This window comes from Mustelus asterias, chromosome 3 (genome assembly GCF_964213995.1).
Source record: "Mustelus asterias chromosome 3, sMusAst1.hap1.1, whole genome shotgun sequence".
NCBI classification, from domain to species: Eukaryota; Metazoa; Chordata; class Chondrichthyes; order Carcharhiniformes; family Triakidae; genus Mustelus; species Mustelus asterias.
The window spans coordinates 92,549,192-92,565,877 of record NC_135803.1 but is presented as its reverse complement, the minus strand read 5'-3'; the positions used below and the strand labels follow the sequence as shown (position 1 = coordinate 92,565,877).

Sequence of the window (16,686 nt, the reverse complement as noted above, 5' to 3'; positions counted from 1 at the left end):
GGACACAGATTGAAGATAATTGACAAAAAAAAATCTATGAGCATTTTTTTATTTTAAATTCAACTATGATGATCTGTAATGTATTGCCTGAAGGGCATGGGAAGCAGATTCAATAATAACTTTCAACAACTGGAAATACACTTCAAAAGTAGACGTTTGCAGGGCCATGGGGAAGAAAGAGCAGGGGAGAAGAACTAATTGAATAGTTCTTTCAAACAGCCAGCATGGTCACGATGGGCTGAACGACCTCATTCTGTGGTATAATATCTCAGAGATCACAAGCTGATTTTCCAGATTCGACACACAAATCCAAGCAATATATTTAAAGGCTCAATCCTTGAACAGGGGGTTTTATTGAGTTGATAATTCTCCATTTCACCCGACTTGATAAGAAACGGAGCTGGGCGGTAACCGACATGGAGGAATATGATTTTTGATCAGGAGCACAATGTCAAATTAAATGATAAAAGGAAACCAAAGTGGCCAAGTGCCATGCCTAGCTTTTTCACACACGCACAGCGTTTTTGTTACACAATGACAAATTTTGCCATCAATTATATTTTAGTGCATCACGTGTTTGGCAAGCAAGTGACAAAAAAGACTTGCAAACACTCGTTCACAGCAATACTGCCTCACTTCACACTTACACTTCCACAGGATCCTCACAAAGAGCAAAGACCACCTTCCCCCCATCAGCTGCAAGCTTAGTATTCAGAAGCTGAACAAAATTCTGCAGCTTTTTGTCAGAGCAGACGCTGGAATGTGATTTTTGGAGCTTGATCACATAGCGACCGCAGATCCTGATAATTAAACACATTTCTGTTAGTGGGTCACAGTAATGAAAGCCAGTTGGGAAGACTACAGGCATTATATACGGTACAACAGACAATCTATCTGCATACTCGCCAGCTAAAACTGTTAATTAGACAAACTTGCAGCATAGCTCCCATTTCAGAGATCAGAAACTGGTTTTCCCAACCATCTGTCACAATCAACTGAGATCTTTCTTTCCCCACTAAATATTTCAATCACTTCCATTGCTACTGGATTTAAATGGAGGCATTTTGTACAGCATTAAATTGGTTTCTAATGGGAAAAGAGGAAAGGGTTCACCAACCCCCCACCCAAGGTTTTTTTGCATATATTCCTCTCTTTTTTCATCCTATAACCTCTAACATTACATCACATCTCTGTGACATTCTTTACATGATGTGGAGACAATACACATCTCTTTAACCTGTGTTTAATGCTCCCTCCACCCACATTGTCTGTACCTTTAAGACCTGGCTGGCTGTAGGGATTCGCATTCTAATCAGTATTCTGCAACTTGATTTCTGTGTCTCTGTGCCCTGTTTGAGAGCAGATTTCCACTCCATCTGACGAAGGAGCAGCGCTCCGAAAGCTAATGGTATTTGCTACCAAATAAACCTGTTGGACTTTAACCTGGTGTTGTGAGACTTCTTACTACATTCTTTACAGTCAGAAGTCTCACAACACCAGTTAAAGTCCAACATTCTTCACAAGCAGCATCATGGTAAGATAAGTAAGTGGATAGAATGCATCTAGAGCCTTGGAGACCATCTCAGGAGGTCTTCGCCAAGCCCATGGGAGGACCAGTACAGAAAGGTGAATGTGGCCTGCCACCAATGACCATTTTCATGGTCAATGGCAGGCTCAGCTACATCACATGATTTATAAATTCCCATTTAAAGTCTCACGAGGTCTCTTAGACCGAGGCTAATGGTGACACTTGGCAGGTAAGCAGAATTTTAAGTAATTTCACAAGAAACCAGATTTTTCCTCAGTTCAAACAAGGGAATATTTGCCTAAAATCAACCTGCACTGAAATGCTGCAGGTGACAAGCAGACGTAATATTACTCCGTGATAAGGAGAGGAAAACTTTATTATGCGAGAGGAAAACTGAATCAGGATGGGTCACAGGATTGTAGCTTCCCAGATATCTTTTTTACAGTACTCCTCTAGCCTCGATCGTCCATTGTCTTTTCTCTGCCGGTCCCCTACCTTGCACTATTTAATGCAAGTTATATTGGAGTTGCGGGTGTTAGGAATAAACTGTAGCTTTTAAGTTTAATTTAGATTTTGTATTGTGTTAAGAAAGGGAAGCCTGTGTTTTGACTTCACTTCAGAATTATGCCGGCACATTTGAGAGTCTGTTTGTATACCTGCATTTTAATAAGGTTTTATGACCCTTGAAGTGGAGAGCTGTGTTATCAAAGTGGGTAGTGGTTTAAAGTTAAAGTTTATTTATTAGTCACAAGTAAGACTTACATTAACACCGCAATGAAGTTACTGTGAAATTCCCCTAATCGCCACAGTCCGGCGCCTGCTCGGGTCAAAGCACCTAGCCAGCATGTCTTTCAGAATGTGGGAGGAAACCGGTGCACCCGGAGGAAACCCACGCAGACACTGGGAGAATGTGCAAACTCCACACAGACAATGACCCAAGCCGGGAATCAAACCCGGGTCCCTAGCACTGTGAAGCAGCGGTGCTAACATGCCACCCCACCACGGCGCTACCATGCCGCCCGATTTATGGAAGTTAATTAAAGTAGAAAAACCTGGGCTGTTGTGCCTTGTAACAGAAGGCCCACAGAGACACAGGGAAAACAGAAAAGTACTAGTTCAGTGGGAAGCAGCTGCCAGGAGAGGGAAATGCAGAAATCAGATTTTCCAAAACCGCAGAAGGTCCCAGAAACCAGAGAGTGGTACAAAAAAAATGCCCAGTGAGGAATTCCAATCAAGGAACAAGAACAGGAATCTGAACAAGGTCCTGTTCAGTGAAATTAAAGTGAGGAGCAGAGGAAAGGGCTGTGAATTAAAGAGAGCCCTTCTACGGGGAGCAGACTCAGAGCAAAATGGACTCGAGAAGCACTAGAACAGAGGACAGGTCAGACAGCCAAAGGTTTGAGACTCCATAGATTGGGAGTTCTGGTGGTATAGCTGAGTATTGGAGAGAATGATTGGAAGGAGAAGCCTGAATTCACAGAGAGGAAAGCTGAAAGGGGAGGTTGAAACCCTAGCATTGGATCCTTGTTCAAAATGTCCAAGTGAAAGCATAGTTTGGAAGGAAACACAGTGGTTGGCACTCCTGTCTCAGTGCCAGGGACTCAGGCCTGATTCTGGCCTTGGGTGACTGTCGATGTGGAGTTTGCATGTTTTCCCCCGAGTCTACTTGGGTTTCCTGGTTCTCTGGTTTCCTCCCACAGTCCAAAGATGTGCAGGTTAGGTGGATTAACCATGGTAAATGAGTGGAGTTATGAGGACAGACCGGCGGGGGGGAGGATTGGCCTGGGTAGGGCAAAGTCGGTGCAGACTTCATGGGCCAAATGGCCACTTTCTGCACTGTAGGGATTCTGTGGAAATCCCAAGGCAAGTTTTTTTGGAATGGAGATTGAAAACCCTATTGTGAAAGATGGGGGTTTCTGTGAGATCAGTTTACTCATCGTGTGACAAGCAACTGGAGGTTGGGGGTGGGGGGGGGGGGGGGTGTTGGCTGAGAAATCCATAGAAACCTGGTTAAAGTCTATTTTATTCTCTGTCAAACAATCGCGAAAGTAAACAACTGGCCATTCTGGTGAGCGATTAAACATTTACACTTTTGGTGTGGCCTGTAGACTAGTGCGGCTGCAGAAACTATGCACTCCTCCCATCCCACTCATAACAGCATCCTCCAAAGTACCCACTCATCGCTGCTCTTTTAAGCAGCAATCCCAACTGGTCCATCCGACTTTCTCAAAACCTGATAATGCGCTGCTAACCCCACCATGACTTCCTCACATCACAAAGTAAATGGGCATGTGTGTATAGAACGAAGGATCTTTAGTGAAGAAATATACAGCCACTGAACTTCAGCACACTCACACTAACCAACACACACAAGAAAGTGTTCAATCCATCTATTATTCCCTACAAGACAATTACTAAAGTTTGAAATTACCAGGTTTTTTTCCCCCCGCAATTATGGAACATCTTTAAATAGAAATCACATGAAACACTCCAACATCAATCAATGTTATATTGTACAAAATTATAAATAGCAATTATACACAGACAACAAATAGAATTTCAGCTTTTTGTGGTTCTGAAATCAGTTGGTATACTATTAATCCAATTAATATAATCAGCATCAGTGATACCGATAAGCATTACAATCATAAAATAACAGAGTATATTATGTTCCGCAGTGCTTTTCACAGGACTAGCTACAAGAGTCGATGCTGTTATATTCCAAAATGTCTGTTTTCCTGGTGCCTGTTTTGTTAGAAGGCTTAAAATTAGCTGTACCATGACTTCTTTCTGTATTGCCTGTTTTTAAAGCTATTGGCTTCAGTCTCATGGAGAGCCAAGGCTTAAAACCATCTAATTGGCATTGCCAAATGCACGTCATCAATTCTGGGTCATGCCAAGAAAATGAGGAATTGCTTAACGTCCACTAAATGACTCAGTGAGATGGTTCCTACCTTGATGTAATTATTCAAGACTGGGTACACTCTATACATCGCGATGAGCAGCGAGAGGAAGGTTGTGAAAGGAAAAGATGCCATAACAGCATGTGTGACCTCTGGGAAGGAGATTATCTTGAAGCCGAATTTCTCGAAGAGTTTGACCAATTCTTCAGATGGTTTCTCATCACCCTCACTCAGGATACTGCCTGCGATATATCGTAGCTTCTCTTCAGATTCCTATAATCATAAAAGTTCATGTTAACCTGGGTCTACTGACATACTCACATGTACAAAATTCAATTCATGACACACAAAATGCCACCGATACAAGTACTAAAGTTACATTGCTACACTACTGCAACAGAATTCAAGTTTAACTTTGCACTACCCTTAAATTTACATAGAATCCCTACAGTGCAGAAGGAGGCCATTTGGCCCATCGAGTCGACACCGACCACAATCCCGCCCAGGCCGACATCTCCCCCGTCCCCGTAACCCTGCGCATTCATCATGGCTAATCCACCTGATGCACACATCTTTGAAGTTTGGGAGGAAACCAGAGCACCCGGAGGAAACCCACACAGACACGGGGAGAATGAGCAAACTCCGCACGAACAATCACCCAAATTCCGAATCGAACCCAGGCCCCTGGCGCTGTGAGGCACCATGCCACCCTAACCAGTGTCACCGTGTCACCCTAACCACTGTGTCACCGTGTCGCCCTAACCACTGTGTCACCGTGTCGCCCTAACCACTGTGTCACCGTGTCGCCCTAACCACTGTGTCACCGTGTCGCCCTAACCACTGTGTCACCGTGTCGCCCCAACCACTGTGTCACCGTGTCGCCCTAACCACTGTGTCACCATGTCACCCAAACCACTGTGTCACCGTGCCACCCTAACCACTGTGTCACCGTGTCACCCTAACCACTGTGTCACCGTGTCGCCCTAACCACTGTGTCACCGTGTCGCCCTAACCAGTGTCACCGTGTCGCCCTAACCACTGTGTCACCGTGTCACCCTAACCACTGTGTCACCGTGTCGCCCTAACCACTGTGTCACCGTGTCGCCCCAACCACTGTGTCACCGTGTCGCCCTAACCACTGTGTCACCATGTCACCCAAACCACTGTGTCACCGTGCCACCCTAACCACTGTGTCACCGTGTCACCCTAACCACTGTGTCACCGTGTCGCCCTAACCACTGTGTCACCGTGTCGCCCTAACCAGTGTCACCGTGTCGCCCTAACCACTGTGTCACCGTGTCACCCTAACCACTGTGTCACCGTGTCGCCCTAACCACTGTGTCACCGTGTCGCCCTAACCACTGTGTCACCGTGTCACCCTAACCAGTGTCACCGTGTCGCCCTAACCACTGTGTCACCGTGTCACCCTAACCACTGTGTCACCGTGTCGCCCTAACCACTGTGTCACCGTGTCGCCCTAACCACTGTGTCACCGTGTCACCCTAACCACTGTGTCACCGTGTCGCCCTAACCACTGTGTCACCGTGTCGCCCTAACCACTGTGTCACCGTGCCGCCCTAACCACTGTGTCACCGTGCCGCCCTAACCACTGTGTCACCGTGCCGCCCTAACCACTGTGTCACCGTGCCGCCCTAACCACTGTGTCACCGTGCCGCCCTAACCACTGTGTCACCGTGCCGCCCTAACCACTGTGTCACCGTGTCGCCCTAACCACTGTGTCACCGTGTCGCCCTAACCACTGTGTCACCGTGCCGCCCTAACCACTGTGTCACCGTGTCGCCCTAACCACTGTGTCACCGTGCCACCCTAACCACTGTGTCACCGTGTCGCCCTGTCGCCCTAACCACTGTGTCACCGTGCCGCCCTAACCACTGTGTCACCGTGTCGCCCTAACCACTGTGTCACCGTGCCGCCCTAACCACTGTGTCACCGTGCCGCCCTAACCACTGTGTCACCGTGCCGCCCTAACCACTGTGTCACCGTGCCGCCCTAACCACTGTGTCACCGTGCCGCCCTAACCACTGTGTCACCGTGTCGCCCTAACCACTGTGTCACCGTGTCGCCCTAACCACTGTGTCACCGTGCCGCCCTAACCACTGTGTCACCGTGTCGCCCTAACCACTGTGTCACCGTGCCACCCTAACCACTGTGTCACCGTGTCGCCCTAACCACTGTGTCACCGTGCCGCCCTAACCACTGTGTCACCGTGTCGCCCTGTCGCCCTAACCACTGTGTCACCGTGCCGCCCTAACCACTGTGTCACCGTGTCGCCCTAACCACTGTGTCACCGTGCCGCCCTAACCACTGTGTCACCGTGTCACCCAAACCACTGTGTCACCGTGTCGCCCTAACCACTGTGTCACCGTGCCGCCCTAACCACTGTGTCACCGTGTCGCCCTAACCACTGTGTCACCGTGTCGCCCTAACCACTGTGTCACCGTGTCGCCCTAACCACTGTGTCACCGTGTCGCCCTAACCACTGTGTCACCGTGTCGCCCTAACCACTGTGTCACCGTGTCGCCCTAACCACTGTGTCACCGTGTCGCCCTAACCACTGTGTCACCGTGTCGCCCTAACCACTGTGTCACCATGTCGCCCTAACCACTGTGTCACCGTGCCACCCTAACCACTGTGTCACCGTGTCGCCCTGTCGCCCTAACCACTGTGTCACCGTGTCGCCCTAACCACTGTGTCACCGTGTCGCCCTAACCACTGTGTCACCGTGTCGCCCTAACCACTGTGTCACCGTGTCGCCCTAACCACTGTGTCACCGTGTCGCCCTAACCACTGTGTCACCGTGCCGCCCTAACCACTGTGTCACCGTGTCGCCCTAACCACTGTGTCACCGTGTCGCCCTAACCACTGTGTCACCGTGTCGCCCTAACCACTGTGTCACCGTGTCGCCCTAACCACTGTGTCACCGTGTCACCCTAACCACTGTGTCACCATGTCACCCAAACCACTGTGTCACCGTGTCGCCCTAACCACTGTGTCACCGTGTCGCCCTAACCACTGTGTCACCGTGTCGCCCTAACCACTGTGTCACCGTGTCGCCCTAACCACTGTGTCACCGTGTCGCCCTAACCACTGTGTCACCATGTCGCCCTAACCACTGTGTCACCGTGCCACCCTAACCACTGTGTCACCGTGTCGCCCTGTCGCCCTAACCACTGTGTCACCGTGTCGCCCTAACCACTGTGTCACCGTGTCGCCCTAACCACTGTGTCACCGTGTCGCCCTAACCACTGTGTCACCGTGTCGCCCTAACCACTGTGTCACCGTGTCGCCCTAACCACTGTGTCACCGTGTCGCCCTAACCACTGTGTCACCGTGTCGCCCTAACCACTGTGTCACCGTGCCGCCCTAACCACTGTGTCACCGTGTCGCCCTAACCACTGTGTCACCGTGTCGCCCTAACCACTGTGTCACCGTGTCGCCCTAACCACTGTGTCACCGTGTCGCCCTAACCACTGTGTCACCGTGTCACCCTAACCACTGTGTCACCATGTCACCCAAACCACTGTGTCACCGTGTCGCCCTAACCACTGTGTCACCGTGTCGCCCTAACCACTGTGTCACCGTGTCGCCCTAACCACTGTGTCACCGTGTCGCCCTGTCGCCCTAACCACTGTGTCACCGTGTCGCCCTAACCACTGTGTCACCGTGTCGCCCTAACCACTGTGTCACCGTGCCACCCTAACCACTGTGTCACCGTGTCGCCCTGTCGCCCTAACCACTGTGTCACCGTGTCGCCCTAACCACTGTGTCACCGTGTCGCCCTAACCACTGTGTCACCGTGTCGCCCTAACCACTGTGTCACCGTGTCGCCCTAACCACTGTGTCACCGTGTCGCCCTAACCACTGTGTCACCGTGTCGCCCTAACCACTGTGTCACCATGTCGCCCTAACCACTGTGTCACCGTGTCGCCCTAACCACTGTGTCACCGTGTCGCCCTAACCACTGTGTCACCGTGTCGCCCTAACCACTGTGTCACCGTGTCGCCCTAACCACTGTGTCACCGTGTCGCCCTAACCACTGTGTCACCGTGTCGCCCTAACCACTGTGTCACCGTGTCGCCCTAACCACTGTGTCACCGTGTCGCCCTAACCACTGTGTCACCGTGTCGCCCTAACCACTGTGTCACCGTGTCGCCCCAACCACTGTGTCACCGTGTCGCCCTAACCACTGTGTCACCGTGTCGCCCTAACCACTGTGTCACCGTGTCGCCCTAACCACTGTGTCACCGTGTCGCCCTAACCACTGTGTCACCGTGTCGCCCTAACCACTGTGTCACCGTGTCGCCCTAACCACTGTGTCACCGTGTCGCCCCAACCACTGTGTCACCGTGTCGCCCTAACCACTGTGTCACCGTGTCGCCCTAACCACTGTGTCACCGTGTCGCCCTAACCACTGTGTCACCGTGTCGCCCTAACCACTGTGTCACCATGTCGCCCTAACCACTGTGTCACCGTGCCACCCTAACCACTGTGTCACCGTGTCGCCCTAACCACTGTGTCACCGTGTCGCCCTAACCACTGTGTCACCGTGTCGCCCTAACCACTGTGTCACCGTGCCGCCCTAACCACTGTGTCACCGTGCCGCCCTAACCACTGTGTCACCGTGCCGCCCTAACCACTGTGTCACCGTGCCGCCCCAACCACTGTGTCACCGTGTCGCCCTAACCACTGTGTCACCGTGTCGCCCTAACCACTGTGTCACCGTGTCGCCCTAACCACTGTGTCACCGTGCCACCCTAACCACTGTGTCACCGTGCCACCCTAACCACTGTGTCACCGTGCCGCCCTAACCACTGTCACCGTGCCGCCCTAACCACTGTGTCACCGTGCCGCCCTAACCACTGTGTCACCGTGCCACCCTAACCACTGTGTCACCATGTCACCCAAACCACTGTGTCACCGTGCCACCCTAACCACTGTGTCACCGTGTCACCCAAACCACTGTGTCACCGTGTCGCCCTAACCACTGTGTCACCGTGCCGCCCTAACCACTGTGTCACCGTGCCGCCCTAACCACTGTGTCACCGTGCCACCCTAACCACTGTGTCACCATGTCACCCAAACCACTGTGTCACCGTGCCACCCTAACCACTGTGTCACCGTGTCACCCAAACCACTGTGTCACAGTGTCGCCCTAACCACTGTGTCACAGTGTCGCCCTAACCACTGTGTCACCGTGTCGCCCTAACCACTGTGTCACCGTGTCACCCAAACCACTGTGTCACCGTGTCGCCCTAACCACTGTGTCACCGTGTCGCCCTAACCACTGTGTCACCGTGTCACCCAAACCACTGTGTCACCGTGTCGCCCTAACCACTGTGTCACCGTGTCACCCAAACCACTGTGTCACCGTGTCGCCCTAACCACTGTGTCACCGTGTCGCCCTAACCACTGTGTCACCGTGCCGCCCCTTCCGGTTACTAAAGTTAGAAATAATCACAATTTAAACTCAAAATGCAAGTGTATTTTCTTCAGCTCTCCATGTGACACCGCGGTGACTGCGATGTGCAGCAGTAATATGTGGCACCACAGATGTACATTCTCATAATTATTTCCTATTTCTTTACGGTTACTATAACAGTCAGGAAGCCCGCCAGTGCCTTGTTTTTAAGTCACTCATTTAAGTTCCAAGTGTTTTAAGAAACCCTGTTTCTATTAGTGACAGCACGTTCTACATGATTGCATTTCATTCCCAATGTTATGTACAAGGGGCCCAATGAACCTGCACACAGCAGACTCAGATCCACACATAATCCCAGAGCACAGTGGTGTGATGTTGTAACTATTTATTAACAAATAGTCGCATGGTAGTATAGAACTTGAGAGCTGCTGCAAAAGGAGACATGTTGAAACTTTTCATCCTGCACTCAGAGTACTTAACAAGAATGCCAAAACAAGGAGAAAACACTTGTTAAATTGCTGTTTTCTCATTATATCGGTAATCGTGTGAAGTGTCCTGATGAATGCAAGAAGAAAAGTTTCAACATCTCTCTTTTTACTTTTGTGAGATGAGTTAACATCTAGAAGCAATGTGGTATATTTCCCCTCTGGCATTAAGCTGGTACTGTGATTTCCCACTTGTTATAGAAATGAAAATTCCACGGTTTTCATAACACACAGCCAGAATGGCAATATCAATTTCACCCGGCTGGAAAGCTGAAAGTCTAACCCGGTGCCTTAGGTGTAATGGCAGTGTTTACAGAAAAGAGAAAGAGCCAGCACATAATGTCTAATATTTGATCCTTCACCAGACAGTGCCAGACACCCAAATTCACCCAACATTTTAACCTATTACAACAAACACAGATATCCTTTGAGTTAAGTGTGGACAAGATCAGTTATGTTCATTGGCTCTTTTTAATTGTACATGAGCATGTTACAGCCAATCTCCTATGGCAGATAAGATAACCTCCACCTTCATTCTGGTGACAGTTAAAGACTCAACTAGAGATGACTGTGTCCCCGTCCTACAACACACATCAACTGCTTTACAGAATCAGTACACAATGGTCTGAAATGGATCATGAAGAAGTTTGGAATTTGATTCCTCAACTTTCTACCTTCACAAATCTGGTGGACTTGGATATTTTTACTTATGTCAAAGAAGACTTCAATATCCATTGTGGTTCGAGTAGTTTGCTCTGGGAAACATAGCTAAAACCTTGATCACAAATTGTAGTTCAAACAGGAATCATTTCTTTATTTAATTACAGCCATTAGGGGAGGTAAATCAAACTGTCAGAGGGTTCTCTTGAAAAAGGGAAATAGGAATGTTTTCACCAGGATGCGTTGGAAAGAACGGGAATCCAGATTTCATGTCTCCTCCCATATCCCTCACTAACAAAAAAGAGTGAATCACTGCACAATCTGTAGTTAATAATTTGTGCACAATATTTTAGTTTAAAATTTGTACACGGTGGCATAATGGAGGATGTTATTAAAATGATTTCTGGAAGTCAGCATCCACAATGAAGCTGAAATCATCAACACAAGTGAAGTGACACAGCTGTATTAGGCGCCCCTGATTTAAGGACTGTAACTCGGACATTCACTCATTCCTCTCACACTGCTGGCTCAATAACTACTCCGAGTCAGTTTAATTTAACAACCTAAGAAATAGGAGAAGCCATTTCCACACTTCAAGCCTGCTCCATCATTAATTGAATCACAGACAATCTACTTCAACACCATCTTTCCACATAACCCCCTTATCCCCCGATTCCCTTGATATCCAAAACATCTACTGATAGCTGTCTTCAATTTACTCAGCGTAGAAAACTCCAAAGATTCACAACCATCTCTCCGTTTCCCCTCTTCTCAGTCCTCAACGGCCAACTATTATGCTTAGATTGTTGCCTCTAGGTGTAAACTCCCCCCACCAGGGAAATTGCTTCCGAGCATCTAGCCTTCCAAGCATCTCAAGATTCAGTGAGATCACCCCTCATTTTTGTAAACTCAAGGGAATGTAGACCTGGACCCTCAGCACGGTCAAATGAACCTTCCCTGAGTGCGTCATCACTATTTATTATTTAAAGGGGACATAAAGCAAACATCCCAACCATACTTGATAATAAATATATTGTTGCAATGCATTGTGCCAGATTGATTTGAATTATTTATTATTGTAACATGTATTGGGATACAGTCCAAACACTTTACCAATGATTTATGCCTTTTTATTTCCATCCTTTGTCCCATTGAGTGGAACCCAGCTATCCCCCACATGGGGACTAAAGAAAAGCAAGCAGCCAGAAATTAATCCCATGAAACCGTTAGTCGTTAATAATTACATTGCTGTTTGTGAGAACTTGCTGTGTGGAACTTGGTTGTCATGATGTGGAGATGCCGGCGTTGGACTGGGGTAAGCACAGTAAGAAGCCTCACAACACCAGGTTAAAGTCCAACAGGTTTATTTGGTAGCAAATACCATAAGCTTTCGGAGCACAGCTCCTTCGTCAGATGGAGTGGTTATCTGTTCTCCAAAAGTGCACAGACACAGAAATCAAGTTACAGAATACTAATTAGAATGCAAATCTCTACAGCCAGCCAGGTCTTAAAAGGTACAGATAATGTGGGTGGAGGGAACATTAAACACAGGTTAAAGAGATGTGTATTGTCTCCAGACAGAACAGCTAGTGAGATTATGCAAGACCAGGGGCAAGCTGTGGGGGTTACTGATAATGTGACATAAATCCAACATCCCGGTTTAGGCCGTCCTCATGTTCCGCACACATGAGGACGGCCTAAACCGGGATGTTGGATTTATGTCACATTATCAGTAACCCCCACAGCTTGCCCCTGGTCTTGCATAATCTCACTAGCTGTTCTGTCTGGAGACAATACACATCTCTTTAACCTGTGTTGAATGCTCCCTCCACTCACATTGTCTGTACCTTTAAGACCTGGCTGGCTGTAGAGATTTGCATTCTAATTAGTATTCTGTAACTTGATTTCTGTGTCTGTGCACTGTTGGAGAACAGATAACCACTCCATCTGACGAAGGAGCAGCACGCTCCGAAAGCTTATGGTATTTGCTACCAAATAAACCTGTTGGACTTTAACCTGGTGTTGTGAGACTTCTTACTGTGGAGCTTGGTTGCCAGAGGATTCTAGGCTTTAGAAACAGAGGCATAGAAGGCAAAAGCATCACTCCCAAACATCCTCTCTAGTACTAAAAATTAACTTCTACAAATGTGACATCTCAAATTAAATTCTGCAAGTGTGGGCTCATTCTTTCCAATCAAACTGTGTTTTGTTTTAAAAATGATTTGTCTCTTATCCCTTTCCCTCTAAATCCCATTATTTTTTCTCCCTCTTTATTTTGCTTTCACTGCACAATTTTCATATTAAACATTCCAACTTGCACATCCTGATTTAGACTCAGTGTGCTTCAGTGAGGCTTCTTCAACCTGATTTATTGAAAAGATGCCATTGCTCATCATGTACACAATGACACCTTGCTTTTATTAATCTTACCACAGTTAAACAACCCAAGATGCTTCAAAGGAGCATTATCAAACAAAATTTCTCACCAAGTTACATGAAGGAGATGTTACAATAGATCACAAAAATCTTGGCCAGAGAGATAGGTTTTAAGGAACATCTTAAAAGGGGACTGCTTGTAGATCCTTTGTAGAGAGTAATAAAGTTACTTTTTCTCAAGTCTAAATCATTAATACAAATTATGGATTAAAGTGATCCCAAGAGCAGAACACCACTTTCCAACTTTCTGCAATCTTACCAACTACTATGCTTTACCCCTTCTGACTAGTTTCTACTTTTTTAAAAAACCTATCCATTCAGCTATTTGTCCCTTTGACACCCTTTTGCTACTTATCCTGAGAGTTAATTTGGAAATAGTTTAAATTTCTCATGATTATTCTTCAACACTAACTATTCAACTTGGAGATTTGGCTATGTTTTTACTTCCTCTAAATTCCTCCCACTATATGTTGGTCCACAGTATATTAGGGTGATGAAACTCTTCTTATCTTTTAATTACATCCATATCAATTCTATAGGTGTGATTCTCTGATCTCATCCGTGGCCGACCCACTGCCAATGAGAAGGGAGAATTTGGTGCTCAGCCAAAACTCCATTCATTTCACAGCCACAGACAAAATCAGAGGTTTTCAGCATATATCTATTTTATTGCACCTGCTGCTTTTGGTATCTTCAGTATAACGCTACTCGACTAAATGTAAATGAAACATCTCTATTCAAGAAAAGGGAGACAGAAGAAACTATAGGCCAGTTAGCCTAGCACCTGCCATCAGGAAAATGCTAGAATCCATTATTGAGGTGGTAATAGTGGAACATTTTGGAAAATCGCAAGAGTCAGAGAGAGATAACATGGTTTTGTGAAAAGGGGAATAGTGTTTGAGTAAATTATTACATTTCCTGAAGGAAGTAACAAGCAACATGGATAAAGGGGAACCTGTAGATGTGGCGTACTTGGATTTCCAGAAAGAATTCAATAAGGTGTGACACCAAAGTTTATTACTAAAAATAAGAGCTCATGTGTAGGGGGTAACAAATTAGCATGGATAGAGGTTTGATTAGCTAACAGGTCGACAGAGTGGTGAAGAAGGCATTCGCATGCTTGGTTTCATTGGTCAGAACATTGAATACAGGAGTTGGGACGTCTTGTTGAAGTTGTACAAGACATTGGTAAGGCCACACTTGGAATACTGAGTGCAATTCTGGTCGCCCTATTATAGAAAGGATATTGTTAAACTAGAAAGAGTGCGGAAAAGATTTATTAGGATGCTAACGGGACTAAGGAGAGGCTGGATAGACTGGAGTTATTTCCCTGGAGCGCAGTTGGCTCAGGGATGATCTTATAGAGATCTATAAAATAATAAGGGGCATAGATAAGGTAGATAATCAACAGCTTTTCCCAAAGGTAGGGAAGTCTAAAACTAGAGAGCATAAGTTTAAGGTGAGAGGGAAGAGATACAAAAGGGTCCAGAAGGGCAATTGTTTCCAAACAGAGCATTGAGAGTGTCTGGAATGAGTTGCTAGAGGTAGTAGTAGAGACGGGTACAATTTTGTCTTTTAAAAAGTATTTAGACAGTTACATGGGTAAGATTGGTAATAGAGGGATATGGGCCAAACCCGGGCAATTGGGACTACCTTAATGGTAAAAACTGGGCGGCATGGAGAAGTTGGGCCTGTTTCCAACTTATTATGTATTTCATATTTCATAGTTTCCATACTTCCTCTATGACTCTATGCCCTCATCCAGGTAAGGGGAAGTATTCCATCGTAGAATCCCTACAGTGTAGATAGAGGCCATTTCCCGTAACCCCGTGCATTTATCATCGCTAATTCATCAAACATTTGTATTTTTGGACTGTGGGAGGAAACCAGAGCACCCAGAGGAAACCTACGCAGACATGAGGAGAATGTACAAACTCCACACAGTCACCTAAGGCCGGAATTGAACCCAGGTCCCTGGCTCTGTGAGGCAGCAGTACTAACCAGTGTGCCACCATGCTGCCCTCATACATCTGATTTGTACCTTGTAGGTAGGAGAAAAGCTTTGCAGAGTCAGGAGGTGAGCCACTAGCCACAGGGTTCCCAGCCATTGTAGACACAGTATATATGTGGCTCGTCCAATTAAGTTTCTGGTCAACAGTGACTCCCAGGATGTTGATGACTGGGGATGTGGTGATTGTCATGCATGAATGTCGAGGGAAGATGGTGAGACTCTTTTGTTGGAGATGGTCAAGTTTAAGATTATTTATTAGCATCACAAGTAGGCTTACATTAACACTGCAATGAAGCTACTGTGAAAATCCCCTTGTCGCCACACTCCAGCGCCTGTTCAGGTACACTGAGGGAGAATTTAGCATGGCCAATTCACCTAACCACCACATCTTTCGGACTGTGGGAGGAAACCAGAGCACCCGGAGGAAACCCACATAGACACGGAGAGAACGTGCAGACTCCGCACAGTGACCCAAGCCGGGAATCGGCTAACCACTGTGCCACCTGGCAGTTATCAGCCCAAGCACAATGTTGTCCACATCTTGCCTCATGTGAACACGGACTGCTTCATTCAGCAGCAGATGAGGAACTCCTGCTGCAATGTCTTGGGACTAAGAACCATCTTCCTTTGTGCTAGCAACGGCTCCAGCCAGTGAAATCTTCTTCTAAGATGAGCGATTTTATCTCCATGTTTAGGCTGGAGAAGCTGGGGTTGCTCTCTTTGAGATAAAAGTAATTTGAAGGGATATTTGATAAGATGTGCAAGATTATGACAGTAAGAAGACTCACAACACCAGGTTAAAGTCCAACAGGTTTATTTGGAATCAGGAGCTTTCGGAGCACTGCTCCTTCATCAGGTGAGATTATGACAGGAACAGATAAAGAAGACAAGAAAAAACTGTTCCCATTGGCTGATGTGCAAGGACCTGGAGACACAGGTTTAAGGTTCTTTTCACAAGGAAATCGGATGGTTATTTGAAGGAAATCAACTTTCAGGACCACAGGGATAGAATGGGGGAATGGGAAGGACTGGACTGGATTGTTCTAGAGAGCCAGCATTGACTCATTGATTGAGTGGGGGATGGGTCTGACTGGATTGTTCGAGAGAGACGGCATCAACTCAATGGGCCAAACGACCATTTTCTGTGCCATGAATGACTCTATGGCTCCTCGATGCCACACTTGAGAAAAATCTTTTTCTCAACATCCAAAATAACTGCCATA

The 16,686-nt window shown here is 47.2% G+C and overlaps 2 protein-coding genes across 2 annotated transcripts in view; one reads left to right on the top strand and one right to left on the bottom strand.

Annotated features, from left to right (window-relative positions):
* abhd14b (abhydrolase domain containing 14B) overlaps window positions 1–16,686 on the top strand; it is a 598,368-nt gene that overhangs the window by 341,705 nt on the left and 239,977 nt on the right. The window lies entirely within an intron of this gene.
* The window catches only part of LOC144491472 (testis-expressed protein 264-like), a 405,312-nt gene that overhangs the window by 303,229 nt on the left and 85,397 nt on the right, over window positions 1–16,686 (bottom strand). Inside the window, exon 2 of the mRNA XM_078209340.1 lies at window positions 4,483–4,704. Within this exon, the coding sequence (XP_078065466.1) occupies window positions 4,483–4,704 (222 nt within the window). The remainder of the gene's footprint in view (window positions 1–4,482; window positions 4,705–16,686) is intronic.